General features: G+C 49.6%; 2 protein-coding genes and 3 non-coding genes across 5 annotated transcripts; 4 read left to right on the forward strand and 1 right to left on the reverse strand.

Annotated features, from left to right (window-relative positions):
• Positions 1-5,697: 5,697 nt before the first annotated feature.
• On the reverse strand, positions 5,698-14,847 carry KCTD2 (potassium channel tetramerization domain containing 2). Its single transcript, XM_071452792.1, has 6 exons — positions 14,590-14,847; positions 13,120-13,228; positions 12,464-12,555; positions 11,685-11,780; positions 9,808-9,933; positions 5,698-9,069 (listed from the first exon to the last, which is right to left on the reverse strand). The coding sequence occupies exons 1-6, from the start codon at positions 14,845-14,847 to the stop codon at positions 9,040-9,042; spliced, it is 711 nt and encodes a 236-aa protein (XP_071308893.1). The 3' UTR covers positions 5,698-9,039.
• Positions 14,848-14,873: 26 nt separating this feature from the next.
• On the forward strand, positions 14,874-17,448 carry ATP5PD (ATP synthase peripheral stalk subunit d). The gene is made up of 6 exons (XM_071452796.1): positions 14,874-15,010; positions 15,395-15,524; positions 16,066-16,162; positions 16,621-16,692; positions 17,001-17,063; positions 17,181-17,448. Exons 2-6 carry the CDS (start codon positions 15,403-15,405, stop codon positions 17,310-17,312), a joined length of 486 nt encoding a protein of 161 aa, XP_071308897.1. The 5' UTR covers positions 14,874-15,010; positions 15,395-15,402; the 3' UTR covers positions 17,313-17,448.
• Positions 17,449-23,294: 5,846 nt separating this feature from the next.
• TRNAR-UCG (transfer RNA arginine (anticodon UCG)) lies at positions 23,295-23,367 on the forward strand. Its single transcript has one exon. It is a non-coding gene; the product is annotated as a tRNA-Arg (tRNA).
• Positions 23,368-23,600: 233 nt separating this feature from the next.
• Positions 23,601-23,673, forward strand: TRNAR-CCU (transfer RNA arginine (anticodon CCU)). The gene has a single exon. It is a non-coding gene; the product is annotated as a tRNA-Arg (tRNA).
• A 1,630-nt stretch (positions 23,674-25,303) lies between these two features.
• Positions 25,304-25,378, forward strand: TRNAR-UCG (transfer RNA arginine (anticodon UCG)). Its single transcript has one exon. It is a non-coding gene; the product is annotated as a tRNA-Arg (tRNA).
• Positions 25,379-25,412: the final 34 nt, after the last annotated feature.

The raw sequence follows: 25,412 nt of genomic DNA on the forward strand, positions 1-25,412 counted from the left end.
TTGTATACCAGTTGACTTTTCCAAGGTCATCCAGTGAGGTGACAGCAGAGAATCCAGATTTAGCTCTGATTAAAGCATCAGCCCAAGTGGTGCAGCCTGGCCCAGCGCTATGGCTTCTCTCTGCTGGATGTCACTTGTCAGCAATTGGTTGCAGCCCTCAGGGGGCAGGCTGTGCCTAGGGCACGGTGGCTGTGGCTGCAAGTCCCCTGTTCTCTCTCTGTCCTTACCAGCATGTTACAGCTTGGTAAACCAGCCCTGAGCTCAGGAGCCTCTGCAGCAGCTTTGGGGCTTAAAAACTGGGTTTAGTGGTGGCCTTGGCAGTGCTGGGTTAATGGTTGGACTCAATATTATCTTAAAGGTATTTTCCAACCTTTAGTTGGAAATGGTTCTGTGATTCTTTGTGGTTGGATACCAAAGTGCAAACGCCTCTGAGCTTGCAAATCACACTTGAGAAAGATCAGTTGAATTTGTTCCAGAGATCCAGATTAGCAAATCCTCTGGCAGATTAATTCTTGCAGAGGAAGTGTGGGGGGTTGTTTGGTTTTGGGTTTTGTTTTTTATCTAAAGCAAGGGAAATGAAGTGACATTTCAGCTATGGGATTGCAGAGTGCTTTGTGGCAGGGAGCTGTTCCCACCCCAGGTTCAGTCACAAATTAAACTCTTGCTCTGATCCATCCCTGGAATGTAGACAGACCCAACAGAAATCAAGGTCTCAGAGCACCTGAAAACAGGTTCCTGAGGCTGGGACAGGATCTGAAGAACCCTGGCAAAACCCCTTCAGACCAGCTCTGCTAGTACTGAGAAAATGGTGCTGTGCCAAGGATGGAGGAAGTGCTGGTTTATCCTGACTTTCCCAAGCAGCTCCCATAGCATCACTCCCACATCCTCCCCCTGCAAAAGGGAGCAGGGTCCTTCCTGCACTAACAGGTCTTAATTAGCACAACCAGCCTCATCTGTATCCTCCTCCTATACCCCCTCCATCCTGTTTGTTCCCCAGCTGCATTTATGCCCAAATCCTTGCATGGATCACATTTGCTCAGTTTCACCACTGCTTTCTGCTCTCCTGGGTTGACTTGGGGTCTGCTTGGCTGCTTTGTGCTCGTTAATCACTGATAATGTGGCTGTAAGACCAGGTGAGAAATCCCCCTTTTGGGACTAGGTTTAATGGCCATTAGCCAGTGCTTGGATAAAATGGCTTAGCCTGGAGATGGGAAATGAGAGCTGAGGAGGCAGCTGGCACCAGAGCATGCACAGACAGCTCCCATTGGCCTGCAGGAATTCAGCAAGCTGTGGCTTGTCCCTGCTCTTTATCCCTGTGGTGGATCTCTGGCTGGTGGGTGACTGCAGATGGTTTGTGTGCATGCTGGCCCTTGCCCTCCTGACTGCCACCATCCCCTCTGGTCCCCAGCTGTCCCAGAGCCTGTGCTTTGTGTACAAAGTGTGGTGCCAAGAAGGACAACATTCCCTGAGGCAATGGGGATCTGGAGATGAGTCTGAGGAAGACATTGCATAAACTCATGGTGAAGGTGGCTTTGGGAGCAGCTGTGGCTCATGCGGTGTGACACTCTAACCTGCCACACTGCCCTGGCCTGCCCTGGAGTGGACAGAGAGAGGGACCATGGAGTATCTGAATAGATGAAGGTCCTTGCTAGGAATCTGGCTGAGGTTACTGCGGATATCTGGAAGCTGTGGGTGCTTTTCTTCCAGCAATTGCCTGCATTTGGGAAGATGAGGGCAGGGTGTGTTCCTAGGAAAATGAGGCTTCTCAAGAAATGAAGTTACCTTGTAAATGAAGCTGCAAGAAAACTCCTGCATGTAAGGATGTGGCAGAGGAAGGGAGAAATGGGATGTGATGCAGCTGTGGGTAGTCTAGCCCTGCTGCAGGGCATCTCTTTCATAGATTGATATTTTGATCCTGAACTGTGGCTAAAAGTTCCCTCTAACAAGCTTTTGATTATGATTTAAATTGGCTTTTATTAATAAGGAATAAGGGACTCATTGGGAGTAGGATCAAAAGGAGTGTTTCCTTGTGTCTTCCTGCTGAATCTGTGGAGCAGTTGGAGGAGGTTGTGGGGGGTTGAAGGTGTTCAGCCAGAAATTTTGGAGCATGGTTTTTAGGAAGCCGGCTGGTTTTTGGGCTCCAGCTATTCAGCTTTGGCTCCTTAGCTCTGGGTAGATGCTCTGGCATCCCAGCCAGGCCCTGCCCAGGTCTCCTGTCCAAGGAAGATGTCCTGCTCTGAGGAAAATATGGGTGATGCTTAGAGGTCATAACAGGGTAGAAGAGAAGATACAGCAACTTAGTGCTGACACTGAGGCTCATACCCAGAGGGATCACAATGTTTAGTTTTGTGATTTCTGGAAAAGGAAAGGCAGGAACTTTTTATCCCAGTGGGAAGTGCAGGTCCTTGTGTGCCTTAGGATCATATTTTCAGAGGGGTATGGAAACAGCAAAACGTGGCCTTGAGCCTTTGTTTCAAGGGCAAATCCCCATTGGTTTGGCAAATATGTCCCTCTTCTTCTTACTTTTTACATGTTTCTTTGTATTAAAACTTTAGATAAAAACACACTGGAACATGAGGTTGAGGATGACCATTTATTAGGTGTTTTCTATCTGTTTAGTGTCAAATCTGCCTGCTTTTCTAGGACATCTTGAACTCAATGCCCAGGTCAAAGGCCTGCCTCCTTGCTTGGTTGCCCAAATGGTTTTCCTCATTTTTAGATGCTGTCATTTGAATTCATCAAGATCACTGGTGCATGTTTTCCTGGCTTTGGTAAAGGACCTGCTGCCTAGATGGCCCTGGGCTCAAGGATATTCTTGGTGACATAGAGACCAGTGGAGTTCTCAGCTCACTGATGAAACCTGAGGACTTTGTGCACTTCACACTGGGGAACACCTAGGAGGGATGGAGGCCTCTAACAGGAAATATTACCAGAAGGTCAAAAAAGCTTATCTTTTGAGATAAGCCTTTGCTCATCTGTTACACCACAATTTGAAGGTAATTACTAGGGTATTGCAACTCTTTCTTTACTGTGGTTTGGAGTAACCAATGTGTTTCTCCAGCCTGGAAAGCAAGAGGGTATGAGGCAGTTATTTAACCATGTGAAAGTTGGGTTAAACCGTCAATAACTGCCTCAAAGCCAGATCTAGGTAGAAGGACATGGCCAAGGTCCTTGTTTCCCAAACAAATTAGAAAGCTGAGTTGAAAATATCTGCAGGCTTCCTGTCTGCAGACAGATCTGGCTTGATTACTTTTTTCCGGGTGAGGGTGGGCGGGTAAGTGAGGAATTGACCTTCGTCTGTGTGAGAGCCTGAGGCAGAGCATGAGAAGGGGTTGTGCACGATGCAAGTATGGCTGTGGCAGGACCTCTGCATCGCTATGTTTCACCCTCCCACGTGTGCAGAGGGCAAATGCAGTCTCAGTTTCCACTGCATTTTGCTGGAGCCCCAGGCCAAGCAGCTGGATGCTGATGGGTGCCTGACACTGCTAAAACCGTTTTCTATCTTTAATGTCAATTACTATTTCCTCTTTGTCCACAGACACGAACAGGCAGGCTAGAAAAACCAATTAATTAATTAATTGAGTTCCAGGAAAAACTGTCAGGGGCAAGGTGAGCTGCCAGCTGGGGTGACTAATGGGAATGTTGTGGGGAGGTGAGCACCAGCTCCAGGGAGCCTGGTGGGCCCTGGACACAGCCTGGAGGACAAGAGGGGGTCTGAGCCTCTCTTTCCAGAGGAGGATGTAAAATTGCTCATTTTAAGTGCTTTCCAATGCAGAGAAGTCTGATGAGGGGATTTTCAAGTTCCTCTGCCATAGCTTAGTGCATGCACTACCTACTGACTTTACTCTGGCTATCAGAAAATGTGATGTTCCATCATTCATCTTTCCCCAGGCACCTGGCGAAGCCACCTGGAGAATTTTTTCCCCCTGGTTGTCTCTGGGGGTAGGAGGGGCCAAATCCTGCTATGGGCAGGTACGAAATCCCTTGGGTGTTTTTGTGGTGCCATTCACCTCCTGCCTTGGTGGTGGCACAGCCCCGTGGACAGAGCCCCTCACTCACAGGAGCTGCTAGTCCCTGGGGATGTGCCCTCACTGAGTATCCCATATCTTCTTGGGGCAACAGCGTTGGGAGGCAGCCTGGGGTGCTCTGATCAACCCAGACAAGAGTCAGGGCCTATAACCCTCTGCTGAGGTCAGTTCTGCTGCAAACCATCCCCTTTTCCCTTCTGCTGCTGCAGCAGCTCTAGAGCAGCCTGGGTTTGGCAACAGGGAGAGCTGAGCTTTGGGCTCCTGGCAGCAGCAGGACCAGCACATTAAGAGCTGATCTACAGGCTTGATTTTCACTTTGGGTAAGTTAACACATGCTGCCAATCCTGCACAACCTCTCATCACTTGGTAATGCTGAGACATCACCTGTTTCCTGCAGCAACTAAAAAAATTAATTTTTAAAGGAGATCATGGGTTCCAAAGCCTTGGATGGGAAAGTGAGGGATGGTGCAAAGACCTGGCAGCTCCAGCTCCTGGTTCCTGTAGGAACCACAGAGCAATGTTTGTGTCTCCTGCGTGGTGACATGGCATTGTGTTAGAGGAGCCACCTGCCTGGCAGACCTGGAGCTGGTTAAAGGTCCTGCAAAGCCTTTTCCAGCTTGTGCGGCCTTATCAGACAGCCCTAAGGTGGGGTAGCAGGGAGGTTATGGCATTATGTAAATGCTGCCTGTAACCTGAATTTCTGCTGACAAGCCCTCCCCGATGAACAGATATGTGTGTGGTGTCAGCAGTGCCAGCACTGCAGTTTCCACCTCTGCCCAAGACTCTGCTAGCACTTGAAGTGTGTCTTTGCTTTGGGCAAATTCACTGGCAGTGCAGACCTGCAGCCAGGTCTGGGATAAATGGGTCTAGAGGTTTGAAAATATTATCTTAAATCAACTCATACTGTGTGGTGACTTGGCTTAGCCATGGTTTCTGGTGAGCTCCCTGTGTGGGGAGAGTCTCATCCTCTTCCACTGTGCTGGTGTTAAACCCTGGTTTGGGGATGTGTCAGCCCTTCCCTGCTCTGTGGCTTTGAGGGTCTTGTGGCAGTAAGGATGGAGACTGGCAGCCTTCAGAGTACCCCCAGGAGGCAACAGCCACTTGCAATCAAGAGTAGGATTAACTCATATCAAGACTTCTCATTCTTCACTTGTGTCCTTGCTCTTCCTTTTCATTGTGTTGGGCCTGAATTGCTCATGTCATCCAACTTTTGGCAGCACCAAAGCTGAAAGAGTCAGACCCTTCCTCCATGTGGTCCAGTGTTGAGTAGGGGTGTAGCAAATGACAACTGACAAGAAAAAAAAAATCCTCTTCCCGTTTTAGCTACTCACATTTAGTGGTTGTATTAATGTTCTACTTGTTTGTGGTTATCAGTGGAAATGGTTAGGATAAATGTGGAATTTGAGGTTATTTTATAGACTAAAACATCAGAAACAAGCTTCAGGTGTACCTTTATCCCTGAAAGCAGCCTAGGAGGACTCCAGATTCTCCTTTTGGCAAATGACTGTTAGAAGTGAAGCCAGAAGCAAGTGCCCAATCTGCTATTTTCCCCCCATAATGCAGTATCTGTGTGCTGCAGGCAAAGCAGCAGGCTGCAGACTGCCCTTCAAACTTTTCAAACCCATTTCAGAAACTTTATTGGAAAAAAAAAAAATCACAGCATCTCAACTGTTATTCAAACACATTTAATAAACAAAGAGAAACAGTAGCAAAGGGCACTGACACGTGACAAACTGTACAAAACCTCCGGGTAGGAGCCCAGGGCTCGGCTACTCCGGCCCTGCCCTGCAGCCAACCAGGCCCCCTTCGCCTCAGCCCACTCAGTCACCCCTGAGAAAAATTAGTTTTTAAAAATGTGCAGAAACAAAGACACTTCAAGAGGTTATTTCCAGTCTTGCCATAATGGAACAATTTAGGCCACTGGGAAAGTTTTAAAAAAAACAAAGTGTCATACACTCCATTCCCAGGATTAATGCTTTAAAGTGAACCTTCCCAAGAGGCATAAGCGCTCTTGAACAACCAGTAGATCTACCCCTGCTCTCCTACTCTACTCACCACAACATGCTACATTTTTTTAGAGTGAATGGGACAAATTTCATCCTAATTCAGCACTAATTTTGATATAGTTGTGACTGAGTGAAAGGCAATGGAAGGAAAAGCCCTGTTTGAGCACAGAAGGGATGCAACTGGTGCATAATGCTGAGACCTGCCCTGTCTCAGGGTAAAGGTGACTTAGCAGAGTCAGGGAAGGAGAAATCCTTCACTTGGAATGTACCTGCTCTGGATGGACTTCATGCCTGGACCTAAACATCATCCAAAAACTTGAGCATCCAGTACCAATGATTGGTTTTGTACCATAAATTTGTTCTGCTGAAATTCAAACAGACCTTGTGATGGAACTCAAAGAGTCCATGGTCCCCTGGCACCTTCTCACAGCCAAAAGCAGCTTGAAAGGGAAAACCAAGATGCAAGTTGGATCTTTCTTGTGCTCATCAGTTAAGCAGCTGTGCCATTCACCTGCTAATGGTCACTTTTAGGCTCTCTGTGGCTCAGAGGGGAGAGCGATGGCATCACTGCATCAGGCAACCCTCCCTGGGCTTCACCACGTGTGACACAAAGCAGCCAGGGAAGTATTTGTTATTCTTGTTTACTGGAGCTGTACTGGACAGAAAGTCTCCCTCTGCAGCCAGTGTTGCTTTGAGCTCCATGGTTTAACAAGGTGCTCAGCTGGCATCAATGTGGCAAACACAGCCTGACCAGTTCCTGTTGCCTTTAGTTTGGTATTTCTTGACCAGTTCCCAAAAACTCCCTCCTCTGAGGAAGGGCAATAAGACAAATGAGTGTCAAAGGGCTTTTCAGGCTGCTAACTTGCATACATGTGCTTGATTTCTTAGCTATGAGCACAGACAGTGGCTGAGGCTACAGCATAGGGACAGAGGAGGGAGATCTGTACACATCACAGTGTTGTTCAGGCCCAGCCAAGGTGTGTAATCTGATCACACCAACACCAGCTCACCATGTTATAAACAGGGCAGATGGAGGGAAGCAGAGCTGGGTTTTTCAGTGTGATGGAAAGCCAGCTGTGATTTGACAGCCTGTCACTGACACAATGTGAATTCAAAGACATTTGGCACAGTCTGTTGTTACCAGGACTAATCTAGCACAGACAATTAAGCAGTCCGTCTTGAGAATGAGGCAAGGGCTCCACTGGAGGAGGTACACTGGCAAAGCAGGATGGAGGACAGGCAAGAGGACATGCAGAAGGACTGGAGAGAGGCAGAGCACAGCGGTGCCACTCAAGTGTCTTTGCTGCACATCTTGGTCACTGAACTGGTTGTTGGACTGTTGGTAGGACCCTCTCAGCAACAAGTGGTAAAGATGGAAAACCTGCCTAATTCTGTGCCAAAACTTTCAGGAGAACATGGGTAGCTGAAGCCCTCCAGAAAGGAGCCCAACCCCTCAGTCCAGGTGAGGAATTTTCTGGTAGCTTATTGAGAAACATCTGCTCTGAGCTTGTCAATGTCTGAATTCCAGCATCTCCTAAGCTTTGCTGTAATGTCAGTTTGGGACTGAAAATGACCTAAGTGCCAGGACACTCAGGCTACAAAGAACAAAGCCAGGATGAAAGGGGAAAAACATGCAGCAAATTCCTATGAAATTCCATTTACCAGACTAGGAGGGACATGCCCTTGGTTAGGGATGGCACAGAGTAACAGAGGGGAACCAGTGACAGCAGTTAGTTTGGCTAAGATAAGAATTCAAGAGAGGCACAAACGAACATTTTGCACATCCATCCAAGGCATTCCAAAAAAAAAAAAAAAAAAAAAAAAAAAAGGAAAGAAAAGTCACAAAAGTTGACACATCACTTTGGACAAGAAACATTACAATAGTTTGGCAACTTTTCACCAAACCCCCCCACCCCAGCTCTGTGATGTCCCTCTGTAATTTGAGGTGATCTCTTAAAGGTGGGGACATGAGGGGGCTGCAGGTAAATCACTGTGTAAATCGGGGATCTCCTCTGCAAAGGATCTCGTGGGGTCAGACAAACCTGCCTGCTTGGTACAGTACGAAAGAAATTCTGCCTGAAGCCCTCCCTGGTGAGAGGGAAGGAGACAGAGCCCACACTGCTGGAGACAAACAAGGCAAAGCTGAACTTGGCAGCAGCAAGTCCCTAAACCTTATGACTTTGCACTAGGCTAAGATATGGCCATGGCAGGATACTGGGGAGGGAAGATGTCACCACTCTTCCTCTGTGGAGAAGTGTAAAGGATGGGATTATCACTCTATCACTATTTTGGGTGAACACAGGTCTCTTTGTTTATGCATACAAAGTGATGGGCTTTGGAAAATACCAGGAGCCCATGTGGAATAGTGTTACCAATGAGACCTGTGTCAGATGGATACACAACTCCCCTCCCCTCAGATCTAAACTCAGCTCTTAGGAATTGAACAAAGAACAGATACAAAGCAAGGATAGAAAAGTTTGTGTGGGTTTTTTAGGAGTGGTTGTTTTGTTCCTCCTTTTAAAGCCCTGTTCTTCAGATTTTGGGGGAGAAGGGGGAGCACTGCAAGGTCCCTGCACTTTTCTGGTGGCAGACCTGGGTGCAAGCAATGGCACAGCTCAAATATCGACCTTCCCACCCACAGCAGCCTGTGGAAGGTGGGATTGATTACAAGGGCCTGAGGACCTGAGCAACCTTCACAAAGGCTCTGACTGGGAATCCGGCCCAGCCATTGTCGGAAAAATTCAATACAGCGCTGGCCAAGTAAATAAAACAAATACTTGTGGAAAGGACTGTCCAACTGGAAGAGTCTTTTCCTTTCTCGGTTTCCAGGGTAAGAGAAAAGCCTTTGGTTATGACCAGAATTATTTGCCATTGGCAGGACAGGCTTGGCTTTGCTTTGCATTAGCTTGGTTATTGTACAAGGGCTGGGTTGCTCTGTGGAGAGATGCTCTGCCCAGCTGGACTGCCCTGTGACATCTGGGAGTTTAATGGAGTGGACACTTGAATTACATCCGGGATCCTCGCTCCTGAAGAATCTGAAACAGAAGAGACCTTCTGTGAAAACCTCAGACAAGTTTAAATGCACAAGTTCCTGTTCAGTCCTTGGGTTTTGCAGAGAAAGGAAGCATGAACTAATGTGAGAGCAGCTTGCAGGCTTTTATGCCACCAAACAAATGATAGGCTGGTTAAGGGTAAGTGAGCCCCTTCTCTAGAAATCCTGCTCAGCTGCTTGCCAGGAGGTAAAGATGTTGCCTTCTGTCTTAATTCTGGGGAAAAAAAAAGAAAAAAAGAAAAAAAGAAAAAAGAAAAAAAAGAAAAAAAAAAAAAGTGGATTCATAGAATGGTTAGGAAGGGACCTAGGGACCTTAAAGCTCATCTTGTTCTCTGCCATGGGCAAGGACACCTTCCACTAGACCAGGCTGCTCAGAGCCCCATCCAACCTGGCCTTGAACATTTCCAGGGATGGGGAGGGTTGAAAGAGAAGAAAAATCTTGTTTCTCCCTGCAACATCCTTCAACCACAAAACCTAACCTCAAAGGTCCTTGCTACTCTATTCTCCCTCTTCAATTTATTCTTTCTTTCAGTATTTTGATCTTAATTTGAAGTTCACAAAGAGCCTTAGCTCTTGTCCTACAGTAAATCATGAAATCTTCCAAGAGGGGATAGAGAAGGCAATGGAAAGCTGATCCACAGAACTACTGCTGCAGCTTGGTGCAGGAAAGGTTTTTCTTTCTAGGGGAATTCAAATTGATACATCTGAGCAGGTGCCTTACCTTGGCCTTCTCACTTGGCTCCTTGACAATGCCATTGGTAGAATTGTTGAGCTCCCTGGACACAACACAGAGGAATTCTGCCTGGTCTTCGTTTCCATAGTTATAGGAAGATCCAATGCTGATCAGCTGTGCAACAGGAGACAGCCAAGGTAACGATCAGTAAGCCTTGATTTTATTCCTGCAGTTGCTGTGAAAGAGGACTGTCCCAGATCTGTTCTGGATTATGTGTCCCCTGCAGCCTCCGGTGTGTGTGTGTAAGGCAGGGATGCATCCGAGCTCCACAGCCCTCTAGTGGCACCTGGAGCTCCACAGCCCTCTAGTGGCACCTGGAGCCCCGGGAAGGAATTCCAGATTGAAACTAATGCTGAACACAGCAGAACATTGCCCAGTTTCTGGGGGTGGGAAAGGGAAAACAGATTGTGCAATACATAATATCCAGTTCACTCAGACGTGGGCAGGCATTGCAAATTGTCTGGTCCTTGCTGAACTCAGCTCTCAACTGCATTGTGACTGATGTGGAAATGGGAATTCTTTACTCCAGGCAGATGTTGGATTAACTGGGGACATGTGGCAAACAGACACTGTCCTTTATGTGGATGCTGCCAAAATGGAGTCTGGTATCTGTGTAAACAGGATTATATTCTATTACTTTGTGTTGAGGGGGTCTGGACTCAATCCAAGAAATCCCATCTGTCTCATTCATCATGATTACATTAAAAGGACATCCTGGAGTACAGAGCTAATTTGTCATTTGCAATTCAGTTCTGCTTTCCAGAAAATAAATCCAAGTCATCTGAAGAAAGCACTGTGACTCTTATCAACTGTGTATGTCCAGGAAACTTTAATGTGCAGCATGCACCTTAACTCCCACGTCCAAATAGATTTTGGAAGAGCCAGATCCATATTTATAGATTATATATTTGAAAAGGAAGATTAGGAAAGATCTAAGGGTGCAGGTTCCCATGAAAGGCACTGCCTGTAGCCTCAAGGTTTTGGGGGTGTAGATATGGATGTGTGAAAGGCAGATTCTGTAAACTGCTGGACAGCAAAACCTGTGTGTTGGAGAACTGCATTTTCATGGAGCAATGAGTGGTTCTTGGTCACAAGATTTCACTATTTCCTTACAGGGGCAGGTTTTTGGCTGCCTCTCCACTCTGAGATAGTTTTCAGGCATTAAAGAACAGATCCAAAGGAACAACTGATGGGAAGTGCTGTTCCTAATCCTCTGCCTCACTTCATGTCAGCACACTTCCCACAGCATCCACCTGTTCTGAAGCTGGACTAAATGGGAAGACACTGCTGTAAATCCACAGACCCTATTATGTAGTTTCTTAATATAACATAACACACAGGCCAGCTGGCTCCAGTTCTCCCTCCCCAGAAATAAGAGAACTGTGTTTGATTCCAGAAACCAAACGTGGAACCAATGCTATGTGCAACTGCAGTGACAGCCCTGGAACCAGCTGCAAAGACATCTGCAGAAAGTTCTCCTGTCACTCAGAGCCTCTTTAGCAAATGCAGCAGTTGTGGCTTTGAGGTTCCAAGAAACTTGTGCTGTGTTTTTTCATGGCTCTGGTAATTTTCCTGGATAGAACTGTTATACTGTGGCCTGGTGTATGTGATGAAATGCAGGAGAAGGGAAGAACTGCTCTGGGATTTGACAAGGAGACAAGAAGCCCTGAGAAAAAATGAAATCTCTCTGGCAGCTCGAGTGACTTCTGCTCTCCCCTGTCAGTAACTGGACACAAGTGGATTGCTGCTCAGGTCAGGCTGCTTATTCAGAAGAGCAGAGCAGTGTGAAAAGCAACTCAACAGGCAACTCTACTTATTCCACATCCAGTTTTCAAAGGAATTCTGCCATTCTTTGGTAATGGTACCTGTTCAAATTTCCATCCGTCGGACATGGTGGACACCATCTGTGTGAGCTCTTCCTCTTGGCACTGCAGCACTCTGTACACGTGTTTCACAGGTCCCTGGAGCACACAGAACAATGCCTGGGGTTTAGTAATTGCTTTACTAGTATCATGCTAGAAAATTAGCATGATATAATTACTAGTATCACATTAGAAAATTAATAAGCTGCTCCTGCTCTCATCTTAGGAAGTCAGAGCCCCACAGGCTTTCTAGGGGCTTTTTTATCCCACTGATTCCAAAATAGAACCCTATGCCTGGCACGCTTCTCTTAAAAGCTTTCTAGGTGTCTAAGCTACAGTGAAAGCAAAACTTCTTTAGCTTTCAAGGCCATTTGCTGCTTTTTGAAAACATTTCTGAAATTGAATCTACTGCATGTGCTGATATCAGCTGAACATCAATGGGAAACATGTCACAGAGAGACAAAGGGAAGAAATGCTTTAGAGAAGGAAGAGTTTGAGCTGTTCTTTGCCAAAGCAGTATGTTTTCCTTTATAACCACCCATGTCTGCTCCTGGCCCCTCTCCTGTAAATGTCCCTTGCCTTTCCCTACAGGGCTGAGATGACTCAGTGGTCTGTGCTTCATAAAGCCACACTGAGGACTTTTTGCTCACCATGCCCTGCATCCACCTAACAGCATTTATTCCCCTGTTACTGCTGAACCAAAGAAGGGCTACTGCAAGGGCTGCAGCCATGTCTGTCCTCCTGAGGCACAGAACTGACTCCATAACCCAGGGGTGCATTACTTGAGAGGTTCTGTTCTCGTTGTCCCGTATCCGCTCCTTCACCAGCCGCACCAGGGACGCGATGTTGTAAAACTCAGCCTCTTCCAGCACTCCTGATGAGGAACCCAAAGCACAGATTCTGTTACTTTGCACAGGATAGAATGAAGATGATTTTGTCACAAGGATTCAAACCTGCTGCTGACTCCAAATCTAGCCCAGATGTCAGAATCCCAAATGTGCCACCCACCTCCTGCTCTCAGGCTAGGAGAAAATGCCTGACTAGTTGTCACCTCCTTTTGTGACTTAAGAGGATCTTTAAGAAAGATTATTCCCCTTTCCCTGGGGATCAGGGATCTCATGGTACAATGTTGATTTCTTCACCCAGCCCCATCAAGGGAAAGCCCTCAGAGCTGCCTGTTTGGGCAGAACCATGGTCTGTGAGGGGCAGATGGGCTGTATCAGACCTTGGGCTCAGAAGAGTGAGAGGGTGTGCTGTGAACTGCAGCCTCTGCTCTCAGGAAGACACAGAATCTGATGACTTAATCCCTGCTAATGAGCAATTAACAGTACTAACAGCACTCCTGGGAAACTTGCTCACACTCTCACAGAGTTGATGGTGAGGACTCTGGATGTGCTGTCAAACAGCACTTCCAGCCTCCCCTGTGTTTTTCTCTTACCTTCCTCTGCGAGCTCCTTGTTGATGATGAGCTTCCCGTGCCGGAGGTAGTTCAGTATCGGCCCGAAGTACGTGGGGTCTCTGTCAATGAGATAGGCCCCGGTCTCATCCTGACAGCGAAACAGGCACGGCTCAGTGGTGCCAGGAAATAAGAATTTCAATCTAACACAATAAATGCAACAGTTTCTCTTTGAGAACCTGGATTCATTTGCCTGTGGGAGGTGTATAAATGTGCTACATTTAAACCATTTTTCTTTTTCAGTGTCTGATCTATGAACATTGCAGCCCCAGCAATGCTGGCAGGTGCCTTACATGAAGCACTTGTACACGTTTTATGGACCTGGAGAAGAATGCTGGGATTAGGAGGGCTTTTTCACTGCAGTAAGAACCAAAACCTGGCACTTGTGTTTTGGCTAAGCCTGTTCTCCAAACTAGTTTAACTAGGAGGCTCTGGAGGAAGATGGGATCTCCAGTTCTAGCTAAGGGCACCTGACAGCCAAAACAGTTCTTTTTTTTCCCTTTCCACTACTGCAAACACACATTGCAATGCTCCTGCCATGTGTCCAGCAATACAACAACTACTGGCGTTAAATAACCAACAACTGACAGCCAAAAGCACCTCTTGAGCAGCTTTGAAGCATTGCCAAGCCCTCTGCAGAACTCTCACATCCTTCTCTTAAGGACTTTAAAGCATTGTTTCTCCTGCTAATCTACTCTAAAGCAATAAGAAACTATGCAAACCCACTCTGAAATCTCCTCTCCTCACTGATGCTGCTGACTGATATTTCAATCATAACCAGGATTTATCCTGTGATTAAACTCTGAATGGAGCAGCAACAGACTCGACTAATTCTGGCTGACCCACTCACAACACATTTACAACACCTTGTGCACCTGATCCTGTGGAAAATCTGCAATTGCAAGAATAATTGTTTGTAAAATCCTTACAACAAACTGCAGTGACTTCAAAACTGTCCAGCCATGCAAGGAATGTGCACCATCATCTTTTATGAGAGTGAAGGGAAATATATTAAAAGCCAAACCAACAGCAAATATACTCAGGGTGAGAAATTGTAACCTTCCTGTTTCTAGGAGTTTCCTTCCTTCCCCACTGTAACCACCGGGGAATGTGGGCTGCTCCTTGAGCGCAGTCCACGGGAGGTGGAGGGATCAGAACCTGCGGCATCATCTGGGTGTCAGAAGCGCGAGGGCAGAGCCACGTCCCGTTCCTGGGGATGCCGCCCCCTCCCTGGCCGTGCGACACGAGGGACAAGCCGATGATGTGTCAGAGTGACGTGCCCCCAAACCATGGCACATCGGCCCAGGCACATCCCGGGCCCGGGGCCGTACGGGAGGCTCGGGGACAGCGGTAGCCGTGGGACAGCTCTGGGCACCCCGGTGACAGCGGCTGCCGCGGCGACTCGGGGAGGGGCTGATCCGGGGTGGGGGCCCGGCCCCGCCGCGGCCTCACCTTGTCGGAGCCGAGCTCGGGCCCGTCCTGGCAGCACAGACGGCACAGGAAGGACTTGGGCTCCCGGCACAGCGTCTGCCGGGTGCTCACGAAGTACGTGCCGCCCACGTTCAGCCGCACCCACTTGGAGGCGGCGGCGGGCGGGGACAGCGCCCCGGCGGCCCCCGCCGCCGCTCCGGCCGCGCGGGGGCTGGGCGGCCCCGGCGCCCCCCCGGGGCCCGGGCTGGGCGTGCGGCCCCTCGGCGGCCCCTCGGCCATGGCGGAGCCTCAGCGCCCGCCCGCCGCCATCGCCGCCCGCGCCGCTTCCGGCCCGCGCCGCTTCCGGGGATGATGACTTCCGGTGAACCCGCGTTCTGATTGGGCGACGGGAGCCGAGGGGCGGTACTTCCGGCGGCGGGGACGAGAGTGTCGGTCAGTGAAGGTGAGAGCGGGGCCGGGGAGGGGGATTTGGAGTCCCGAGGCTGGGGGACAGGGGAAGCATGGGGGACAGGGGAAGCATGGGGGACAGGTAGGCTGGGGACGTGCTCGGTATTGGGAGGCTGGTGGGAGCGGACGGGGGCCAGCGTGAGGTCGCGGCGGGGCTCAGGAGCGACCCCTGTGTCCGGATCCCTGTGCCCCGATCTGCCAGTGCCCGCACTCTCTCCGTGCCCCGGTCCGCAGTGTCCCCGTCCCGTTCCGTGACCCCATCCCGCCCCTCGGTGCCGCGTTCCCGACCGGAGCCGCGGTCCCCAGCCCCGCTCCGCGGTCCCCAGCCCCGCTCCGCGGTCCCCGCCGCGCTGTGACCCACCGGTGTCTCCCGGGCCAGGCGGAACCATGGCGGGACGCAGGGCTGCCCTTAAGGCTGTGGACTGGGCGGCCTTCGCCGAGCGAGTGCCGCCGAGCCAGCGAGCCATGTTCAACGCGCTGAAGACCCGCAACGATGCGCTGACGGCCCGGTGAGTGCCCGCTCAGCCCTCGCCCGGCAGCCGCTGCGAGTGCTGCTGTCTGTCCTTCTGTGGTCCCGCAGGAGTGGCCTCGTAGGTATTAAAGCGGGTCACCTTGAGACAGCTGGTGGCTTTTTTTGGCAAATCACCTTTAGTTAATCTTCCCCAGAGTAAACCCGTAGCTGCAGTTCTGTGAGCGCACCTTGATTTAGCACGAGCTTTGTCACTGCAAATGCTCTACAAATTCATTTGTGGTTCTCAAATCCTTTAGCATCCTCTGCCTGATACAAGTGCTGGCTGTTGCAGGGAGTTCTGCTGATTGCCTCTGGCTCAGTGTTGTGAAACAGCCTCGTCCTTCCTTACGGGCTGCACCCAGAGGGGCTGAGTGAAGCTGCAGGCTGAGCTCTGCCTGTCTGTCCAGAGGAGCCTGTTCCAAGGGCACAGGGATTTGCAGAAATGGCTTGTTTCAAACTTGAGAGCAGCTAAACTGAGCACAGCAGGCTGTGCTGGTGCTCAGGCTGCTGCTCATGTCTGCTGTGCTCCATCCTTTCAGGTTGGCTGCGCTACCAGAGAAGCCCCCGGCCATCGACTGGGCTTTCTACAAAGCTAATGTTGCCAAGGCTGGAATGGTGGATGAGTTCCAGAAGAAGGTCAGTCTCCTTGCCAGCTGGGTATTGCTCTTTGGAGTTTAACTGGGGCACTGAGAGGAAAACCAGGATCAGCAGAGGAGCTTGGTTGTGTCACTATGGAAATTTGCCTCCTAAGACTGGAGGCACCCACTGAGCTCAGATGGGTCTGGAAGCTTTGTGTGGGGGCAGTAACTCTGTCATAGGGTCAGTCTGTGGTGTGGGACCTTCCAGTACTGTGGGGAATGGGTGGTGTTGTGTGTCCTGGAAGTGGTGGGAAGGACAGAGGAGATGTCTGGAAGCTCCTGGGTGAGCAAGTGCTGCTTGGGAGGGACAGGGGACAGCTGCACTGATCACTTTTAGCTCATTAATATACATGTTGTGAGCAAAAGACAGGAGGGAATGCTCCCCTGCTGCTAGGGAAGGTGACCTCGATGTTTCAGTCAAACAAACCTTAAAAATATTTGTCTTTAAATTTACAGTTCAATGCACTAAAGGTTCCAGAGCCAGTGGATACACAAACTGCCAAGATTGATGCCCAGGAGAAGGAAGCTGTAAGTGAACCATTCCCTACTGCTGGGGCTGTCCCTGTCTTCTGTGGGGGTGGGAAGGGGTGAGAGGAAGGGGATGTTCTGGATGGGCACAGCTCTGCCCTTCACACACGTGCCTGGCTTTCTGAGCAAGGGATCCCTGCACAGGGCAGGGTTTGGCTGTTTGGGGTCTGCTGGAGATTCCATCAGTTACCCAGTGTAACAGTGATGGATTTTAATGCCAACTGAAAGCCTGGGGGTGTGTGTGCAGGTTCACTCTGGGGCAGTGTGTTTATCATAACCACTGTGCCCATGTCCTCTGCTCTCCTCAGGCCAAGAGCACTGCTGAGTACATCGAGGCTTCCAAAGCCCGCATCGCCCAGTACGAGCAGGAGGTGAGGCTGGACCTTGCTTAGGGAACATTCTCTGGGACACACCCCTTGCTCTCCTGGGTGTGCTTTGCTCCTTCCTGCTGACCACTGACTTGTGATTGTCTGTCCCCTGTTCCACAGCTCCAGAAGCTCAAGAACATGATTCCCTTTGAACAGATGACGTTTGAAGACTTGAGTGAAGCCTTCCCTGAAACCAAACTGAACAAGCAGAAATATCCATACTGGCCCCACAAGCCAATTGCTGATCTGTAAACTGGGAGCAGTTCAGGGAGCAGTTTAATGACTCTCAGACTCCATGATCTTATAAATAAAGAGCTTTCTCTGTCTATAGCTTAGATCTTAGACATGAGTTCTGAGTAATGTGGAGCAATACAGTAACTTGCAAACATTCCACTTTTTCTGGATTTTGTGTTTTCTACCTATGAGCTTGTTTTGGTAGCAGGACCAAGCTCCCTGTCCTGCTGATCAAACTGAACCCTATGAAATGCAAATAAACCTCCTATCCCTCTCTGTAACCCCGCGGGGCAGGGGATGGAGTTCTCCTGTCCTTGAAGGCAGACACTTGCTCAGAAGTTGAACGTGTGTAGCCCTTTGAGATGCTGGAGTGTATTTGGCAGTGGTTTGTGTCTGTCTGGAGCGTCTCAGGATTTCTACAGCCACAGGTCTGGGGCTGTTTTCTGGGCCGATTGTGATTGTTTAGGAAAAGCCATTTCCAAAAGGACGTGAAGGAGTGGTGGTGTGTTGAGATGCACATAAAAAATTACTTGTTTAGTATTTTTTAAAAGCACTTAATCATGGTGCTCCTTTTCTCTTTGCCCTGGATTTCTGAATGGTGCTGATCTCACTGGAACTCACAGAAATAATAGTAAAGACTTGCACTGTTTTATTTAATAAAGTGAGGTGGAATTCTTAAACACCTCCTCTCAAGATGGAAAGTGTTTAATCAAGATGGCTGATTGCCTTCTCTCATCTAAGAAAAGGCAATCAGCTCCTTTTCTTTTTGGTCATGTTGGAGGTCAGATTACAGATAGGTAGAATGAAGGTGTTATCCCCAGATTTTACAACTATTTTATTCAAATACCTTAGTAGCTCACAGAATACTTCCAGAACATCTGTAGTTCTACTGAACCAGAGTACAAAGCACTACACATGTAGATCTTGGGTCCTGTGGCTTTGGATTTTAATTTAATTTAATTTTATTCAGGCAACTGAACTGCAGCTCTATGAATTGACCAGGAACAAATTACAGCAGGGGGTCAGAAGCAACACAGTAGAGAACAACTGAGCTGGCACTGGGCAGAGCTGATCTTCAGCTGCTCCATTTTACAAAAATCACAGTAAAAAAGAACAGGGACAGGGAGAGGTGGCTGAAGAGAAGCACCTTCTCCAGAACTGGAAGAAACTGATCCAGCTCCTGCAGCTGCCAGAGGCGCTTGGTAGGCTGCCCTTGTCCCTGGGCCTTCTTGGGAGGGTGCAGCAGCTGGGGACCCCCCTTGGCCAGATTGTCTGGGGGTGCCTTGGGCAGCTCATGTGGGTCTGCAGGAGGAAAGGGCAGTGTCAGCACTGTGGGGCCACCATGGCTCACACTGCCTGGGGCACAGTTTGTCCCTGAGGAGACCCACCCTGGCTAGACCCAACATGCAGGAAAATGCCCCCAACCTCCTCTGTTAGAGGTGTTATGGGCTGTTTTACCTTGCTGGAAGCTCCTGAGGACCTTGTCCAAGCGCCCAGATTTGCGCTGCTGGTACAACAGGAAGAAGGTGTCTAACACAGCCATGATCATGAGCAGGAAGGTGCCCAGGAAAAACACCACTGCAGAGCAACAGGAAAACAGAGAAAGCTCTGGAGAATTGGCATTTTCTTACATTCCATTGCCTGGTGGGGAACAGGAAAAGCCTAACTCCAGCAAGCTAATCAAGCTTAGTTGTTCATGACTTCGGTGTTCATGAATGTGTCTATCAACACCCAAAAACCTCCCTTAGAGCTGGTACCTGGGTGAAAATCGGGGTTTATTTGATAAAGGTGGGTACCTATGATGGGTGGTTTGTTGGAGGAAGTTGGGAGGCTGTTGTTGAGAATCACAGCCAGCATGGAGCTGCCGAGGATGATGGCAATCTGGAAGTTGATTTTCTCCTCGAGAGAGCTAGGACCAAACAACACGGCCATGTCCAGCAAGTACAGGGCACACGTTGGGAGGATCAAGTTCAGAATGTAGAGAGTGGGTCGTCTATCCATGGAAATCTGTTAAGGAAGATGAGCAAAATTTGATGAGCAGATGACTCAATGTGTTGACAAATGCTGGTCCCCTAATGTAAAAAATGGTCATGTTTTATACTGGGGGTTTTTTGGTGCCAAATCAGTGCAATATAATATGGAAGTGCTGCCATACCACATAGGTGACCACAGAAAATCCTTTGTCATCCATCATTTCTGTGAATTCAATGATGCTCACGTTGGTAAACTTCCATTCTCCATCAGTTAGGATTAAGCTCTTGCTGTCTCTTACAACCTCAGCTGGTGTCCGTCTCGTCTTCATGACAAAGTCTGTTACTGCTTGGGCAGGAGGCAGAGGGGGAAGGGAAGTTGAAGAATTTAGGAATTTGTTAGAGGTCAGTTATTCCTCTCCCTTTCCCACCCAACTGAGGGTGTATGCAGACAGGAAGGGGGAAGGTTTCATGCACTGCTTGGGTTTCTCAGCCCATGAGGGAGAAATTAAAAAGGTCTCTGTGAAGAGGCTTCACTGGACCTCTGGAAATGTGGATCAGAGGAGAAACATCTGTTGAATTAGGGCAGTTGTCCTTTATGGATGGGACTGGGGAGATTTTGTGTCATCTCTGCTTATATTTCAGCCCTCCCTGTAGGGATGAACTCTAACTGCAGTTTGAATCCCTGAAACTGTCCTTTTAATGGTTGCATTTGATGCCCTTGGAAATCTTTTCCAACCTTAGGATTCTATGATTAATTTTCTCCCATTTCTGTGGCTTTCAGGTGTGTTTAAAGATCAGTCCTGCAAAATTCTATGTGAACAAGTAGCAGTTTTGCAGGAAGCCTCCTGGTCTTGGGGCTCTTGGTTTGTAGAAACCAGTCCTGGGAGGGGCTTGCCACAGAACATCTGGATTGTTCCAGAGATGTTTCTGGGAAATGTGCCAGGACAGAATGGCAGCATTTTAACTCATTTTCCCTGGTCTCATATGACCTCAACCCTGCTGTGAGCATGAGATGCTGCTCAGGAGCCCAGGAGTTACCAGGGCCCATTTCATCTAGTCCTCCTCCAAATTCAGCCCAGGGGCAGTCAAGCTCAGCCTGCAGCTGTACCTGGGTAGAGGAATGAAGCTATGCTCAAGTTGCACATCTGGGTGTCGAAGGGGAACTTGAAGATCACCAAACTGCACGTCAGGGTGACCTGGTAGGGCCGGGTGGAGTTGAAGGTGCCGTTGTGCATGAGGACCATGTAATTCAGCTCTGGGTTCTGCCCGTTCACTCTGGAGGGAACAGACAGGGAGAGTAACTGAGCCTGAGATGCTGCCTGTGCCTCAGTCCCATAAAACCAGGATGTCAGCACCCTGTTGGGGGGCTCTGAGCCATCACCCAGCCATGGGATGCACAGGAAGAGAGGAACCAGGTCTGGGAGATGGGTTCCTAAGCCCTTTGGGATCAAGGTTTGCTGTAACTCTGCACCTCCTGAGCATCTCCTACCTCTCTGTCCTCTGCTTCCTGCCCTCACCAGGGCAGGGGCCCATTCCTAGCTCTGCCTCCCACTCCTCTCTCCCTCTGAAGAGCTGGTGGAGGTACCCATCCCTCTGTCAGACCCTCAGTGCTCTGCCTGGTATCTTTCCACACACTACTAAAGGTCACTTTATTCCATAGCAGTGCTGATTTCTGCTGCTCCCTCGGTTTTAGCTGCAGCCCAGATGGGAAATTTCAGGAGCTGTTACAGTATTACAGAGCCACTAAGTGCTTTGTATAAACTGTGGTCACCATTAATCTAAATTAGGAGGCTCTCGGTTACAGAGAGCTCAAGGGAACAACTTTTAGCCATCTGAGTTTATCACATTTCCTATAATACAACCAACAGTTTGCATCCTTTGTATTTCTGCGAAGCCAGTGGATAAAAATGAAAGGGGAACGTACCGCTCTAAGATGAAGATGGGGGGTGACCAATACGTATCCATGGGCAGAACAATTTCAGAGATGTTACAGAAATCCCGGGGGTCCCAGGTTGCAAAAGGGTTCTGCCATTCCTGAAGGAAGAAGTTGCAGGAGAGAGATGAGCTCTGGGCTGGGCACCAGACTTTGTGTTGGGCATCAGGAGAGAAACGCTCTTGAGGGACCTACCAGGTTCAGGACGAAGTAAAAACTGACTGTCTGGAGCTTTTCCACCTGGAGAAACAAAGATATTTAGCTGATTGTCTTAGATGTATCCAATGCAGAAGTTCTTCCCTGAGCACAGACTGCAATAATGGGGCTTGGGAAGAGAGCTCATGGCTCTTGATCCTACGGCTGAAGAATGGGAGCACACAGTTCAATGGTTAGGAAAAATAATAGATTATTGTTAACATTTCCATGGCAGTGTCCTGCAAATGCACTGCCCATTTCAGGCACTGCATGGTGTTTGGAGCCTCCTGCTAAGCAGGCTGCTTGTCAGGATGTGACTTCTGGAAGGAGTGGGAGAAAATAGTCCGGATCTTCCAAAAGTGCTTTCCAACAGCAGAAAGCTGAAGTGGAAGGGGCTGATTCTCACCCCTGTGGCCTTGCTGTCAGAAGACTCAAACCCTGGCCTAGTAATAGCCCAGTTTCCTGTTGTAAAAACTCATTTTGGGTCCTTACCACAGAGAGAATTGACACCAGAAAGAAATCCACCTTCACTTCCACAGGCTCCTTCAGGTTTATCTTGGGCAGGATGTACGTGTGCAGCTTGTCATGAGAGGAGATGTTCAGGTAGTCAACAACATCATAGTAGGTGCAGAGGTACTTTGGAGCAGCCCCTGCTGGAAAGAAAATTCCACTTGAAACATAAAAACATCAGACAACCTGTGAGGATGCATCAAAGAAGAAAGTGTTTGGAGCTGTGGATGTGAAAAACAGTGTTAACAAACAAAAATCCCTTCTCACACAGATGGGAACAGAATTCCTCGAAGGTTTTCAATCCCCCTTGCACTTACCTGTCCCAAGAGAAAAGGTGAGGATGGCTACAAAAACTCCCTGCATCATCTCCTGCTTCCAAATAAGGAGGAGAGTGGTACCGTGAGTCTTATGAACTGATCCAGGACACGTCATTTGTTATGTGGAAGTTGATTTGATATTTATTAATGAGGGATGGATTTTTGTAAACACATTTTATCTGTTATGAGGAAGAATTTGCTAATGGTTTGATGCACTCAACTGGCTCTTGGGAGTAGCCTTTAGTTGTGGTCAAAGAAAAATAAGGTCATAAAAAAAAAAGAATCAAACAATTTGAGGGAGAGGAAAAGAAAGGGCCCATCCCCACAAAGAAAAGGCAAAGAGCCAGAGCTACTCAGTAGCAGATTTAGTCTCATTTACAGGGCTGAGAGTTTGCTGCAACCCCAGTGAAAAGGATCAGGAATTAGTGCTTGTGTGACTGAGGGCTGTGGGGGAGGCTGCTCTCCTTTGAGCCCCGTCCTGCTTCCCAGCAGACCACACTGTGTCATTTCCCGCTGAGCCCTCCATGCGCCCATGGATTTTCTGCTTCTGCCTCCTTGCTGATCTCCCATGCTCCTTATATTCTTTCCTGAGTCCTCACAGTTAAGATGAAAGGCTCAGAGACTTCTGGGTTTTTTTTATGTGTCTGTGTGTTCCTCTGCTGCCCTCCTCTCCATTTCTACCTTTTTTTTCTGCTGTCATCCCAGTGATCCTTGTGGGTCCCTTCCAATCCAGGATGTTCCATGATTCTGTGATCCTGTGAATGGCTCCAGGGCAACAATTGCAGTCAGCAATTCCCACACTTGATTCCGCCTCCAGCAGCAGAATTCCCCATGGCAGCGGATGGTCCCTCCCCAGCCGTGTCCCCTGCCATCCCCCCCCTGTCCCCCACGGACTCCCATGTCCCATTGCCATGTCCCCTGTCCCCCACGCATATCCGTGTCCCCCGCGGCCCCGGTGTATCCCCTGGCCCCGTGTCCCGGCACGGTCGCCGCCCGGGGCTCCGACGGTGCCCGGGAGGGGCGTAGGGGCGATGTCGGAGCTTGGCAGCATCACCGGGGGCTTTGCTATAGCGACCGCGTGGCCTAATGGATAAGGCGTCTGACTTCGGATCAGAAGATTGAGGGTTCGAGTCCCTTCGTGGTCGGCTTTTTTTCCCCCGCCCCCCCACTTTTAATCATCTTTCTCCCGTTTCTCCCCTCGCATCTCTGCCCCTCGGGGGGCGGAGGGAACACGCGAGGCCGCGGTGGGTGGCGGCGCTGCCGGAGCGGCCCCGTCCCAGCCCCGCGGTTCCCCCGGCCCGGCCCGAGGGGTCCCCCGGCCGCCCCCTCAGCGCGGGGTCGGGGCCGTTCCCGCAGGCCGGGGCGCGCGCCCTGCGCAGCCCCAGTGGCCTAATGGATAAGGCACTGGCCTCCTAAGCCAGGGATTGTGGGTTCGAGTCCCACCTGGGGTGAGCCTTTCGTTTTGCCTCTGCTAGCCCCGTTTCCATGCTCTTTCTCCCCATTTCAGCGCCGCCGCGTCTCCTCCTCCTCCTCCTGCCGCCGCTGGCTGCTGCTTGGTGGAAGATATTCCTCATCCGGGTGGGAGATGCCAGGTGAGGAGATTGATGCACAGGGAGAGCCCAGAGATGGGGATAGACCAGAGCCCTGCCCGACCATGGACCTGGACACTGAGCCTGATGTGGGGAAAGACCAAAGAGCGAGGTCGGGGAGGTCCATGATGTGTTTTGGGACAGCGAAGTCCCCGTGGCAGCTCCGGGCTCTCTCCATGGGCCAAGAGCCGCTGTTGATGGGATGATGTGACTGTCTGCTCCCAGCCAGTGACCCCTGTTTAGATTTCACAGAAAAGGGAAACAACACAGAGCTGCTACAAACTGCCCCAGGCTTGGATGCAAAGGTGGATGTTTTGTGCAATAAGTTATGTGGTCCCAGAGCTCAGGTGAGGCTGTGATCGAGGGGATAACAACCAGCTTTGCTTTGGGGCCTGAGGATGAGAGGAGAGGTGTTAATGAAAGGCTGATTTTTGGAAGGATTAGTGAAAGGATGGCTCTGGCCTGGTCATGGACATCCTTCAAGGTGTCCCAGAAGGCACCAAAGCAGAGCAGTTGCAGTTGTTTAATTACCTTTGTCTGGGCAGAGCTGGGTTTTTCTTGAATTTCAGCTGCATTTTCCCTTGTTTTCAGAGAATTTCAGCTGCATTTTTCTCTCCTTCCTGTATAATCAGCTGCACCCGAGCCCCCAAAAAAAGCCCATTGATGCTGGTTCATGTGCACCTTGTGTGGGGAACCTCTTCCCAGAGCAGGATGAGCTGGGATGTTGGGAATCTTTACTCCACCAGAAACCATGTCTGCATGAGGGGCTGGTCAGGGGGGTCACAGCGTTTGGCTGTGCTGCCCTGGGACCAAAGTCCTCCCCGTAAGTACCTTTGGGATAATGCTCTCTCAGATTCGTGGCATTAAAAATCTGCCTGGAGGGTCTTTTCCTGTGGAGTTAATGGATATTAAAGGCAGCTGTGGTCAGGGTAATGCCACACCAGTAAAACACAAAGTGAAGTTTCTTTTTAAGTTGTTTTTCTCTCTTAGGTGTGGGAGGCTCTGCTGCCTGGAAAGCAATGAACCTATCCAAGCCCTGGGTACTGGACCACCAATTAAAATACCTTCTTGGGGTGGACTTCGGGAAACTTCTTTTGGGGTTAGATGAGAAACACAGGTTTTGGGGAGAGTGGCTGCAGCAGGAGGAGAACAAAGAGGGGGTTAATGAGGTCCGTGGTGTTCTTTCCAGTATTGTTATACTATTCTGCTGTAGTGGTGCCTGTCACTGGTGGCACAGACACAGTGATGGTCACTGGTGGCACAGTGACACTGTGACAGTCACATCTACAGTGACAGTGACCTAGTGGCACACGGTGTCCCAGAGGAGGGGGGGCCTCCATCACGGGGGTTGGGTCGGGAAAGCCAGCCACACTTCCAGGAGGGATGGAGAGTGTGGGATGCCTCGGGGTGAATATGGGGGATACCCAGGGGGTGTCGGGGGGCACCCGGGGAGCCCCCAGCACGTGACACTGGCAGGGATTTTATGGTAGGTGACCACGTGGCCTAATGGATTAAGGCGTCTGACTTCGGATCAGAAGATTGAGTGGTTCGAGTCCCTTCGTGGTTGCTTTAAGGCCACGGGGAGTACTCGACACATTCAA

This window comes from Agelaius tricolor, unplaced genomic scaffold (assembly GCF_023055355.1).
Source record: "Agelaius tricolor isolate 1412-34295 unplaced genomic scaffold, bAgeTri1.0.p SCAF_35, whole genome shotgun sequence".
In the NCBI taxonomy this organism is placed as follows: Eukaryota; Metazoa; Chordata; class Aves; order Passeriformes; family Icteridae; genus Agelaius; species Agelaius tricolor.

What these genes read in the sequence shown, in the direction of transcription:
- ATP5PD (XM_071452796.1), top strand. Translation starts at nt 15,403, where the DNA reads ATGGCGGGACGCAGGGCTGCCCTTAAGGCTGTGGACTGGGCGGCCTTC. An exon ending in AACGATGCGCTGACGGCCCG is followed by an intron (nt 15,525 to 16,065) that starts GTGAGTGCCCGC and finishes CCATCCTTTCAG; the next exon opens with GTTGGCTGCGCTACCAGAGA. An exon ending in TCGCCCAGTACGAGCAGGAG is followed by an intron (nt 17,064 to 17,180) that starts GTGAGGCTGGAC and finishes CCTGTTCCACAG; the next exon opens with CTCCAGAAGCTCAAGAACAT.
- KCTD2 (XM_071452792.1), bottom strand. Translation starts at nt 14,847, where the DNA reads ATGGCCGAGGGGCCGCCGAGGGGCCGCACGCCCAGCCCGGGCCCCGGG. An exon ending in CAAGGAGCTCGCAGAGGAAG is followed by an intron (nt 12,556 to 13,119) that starts GTAAGAGAAAAA and finishes GTTCCTCATCAG; the next exon opens with GAGTGCTGGAAGAGGCTGAG. An exon ending in ACGGATGGAAATTTGAACAG is followed by an intron (nt 9,934 to 11,684) that starts GTACCATTACCA and finishes CCTGTTGCACAG; the next exon opens with CTGATCAGCATTGGATCTTC.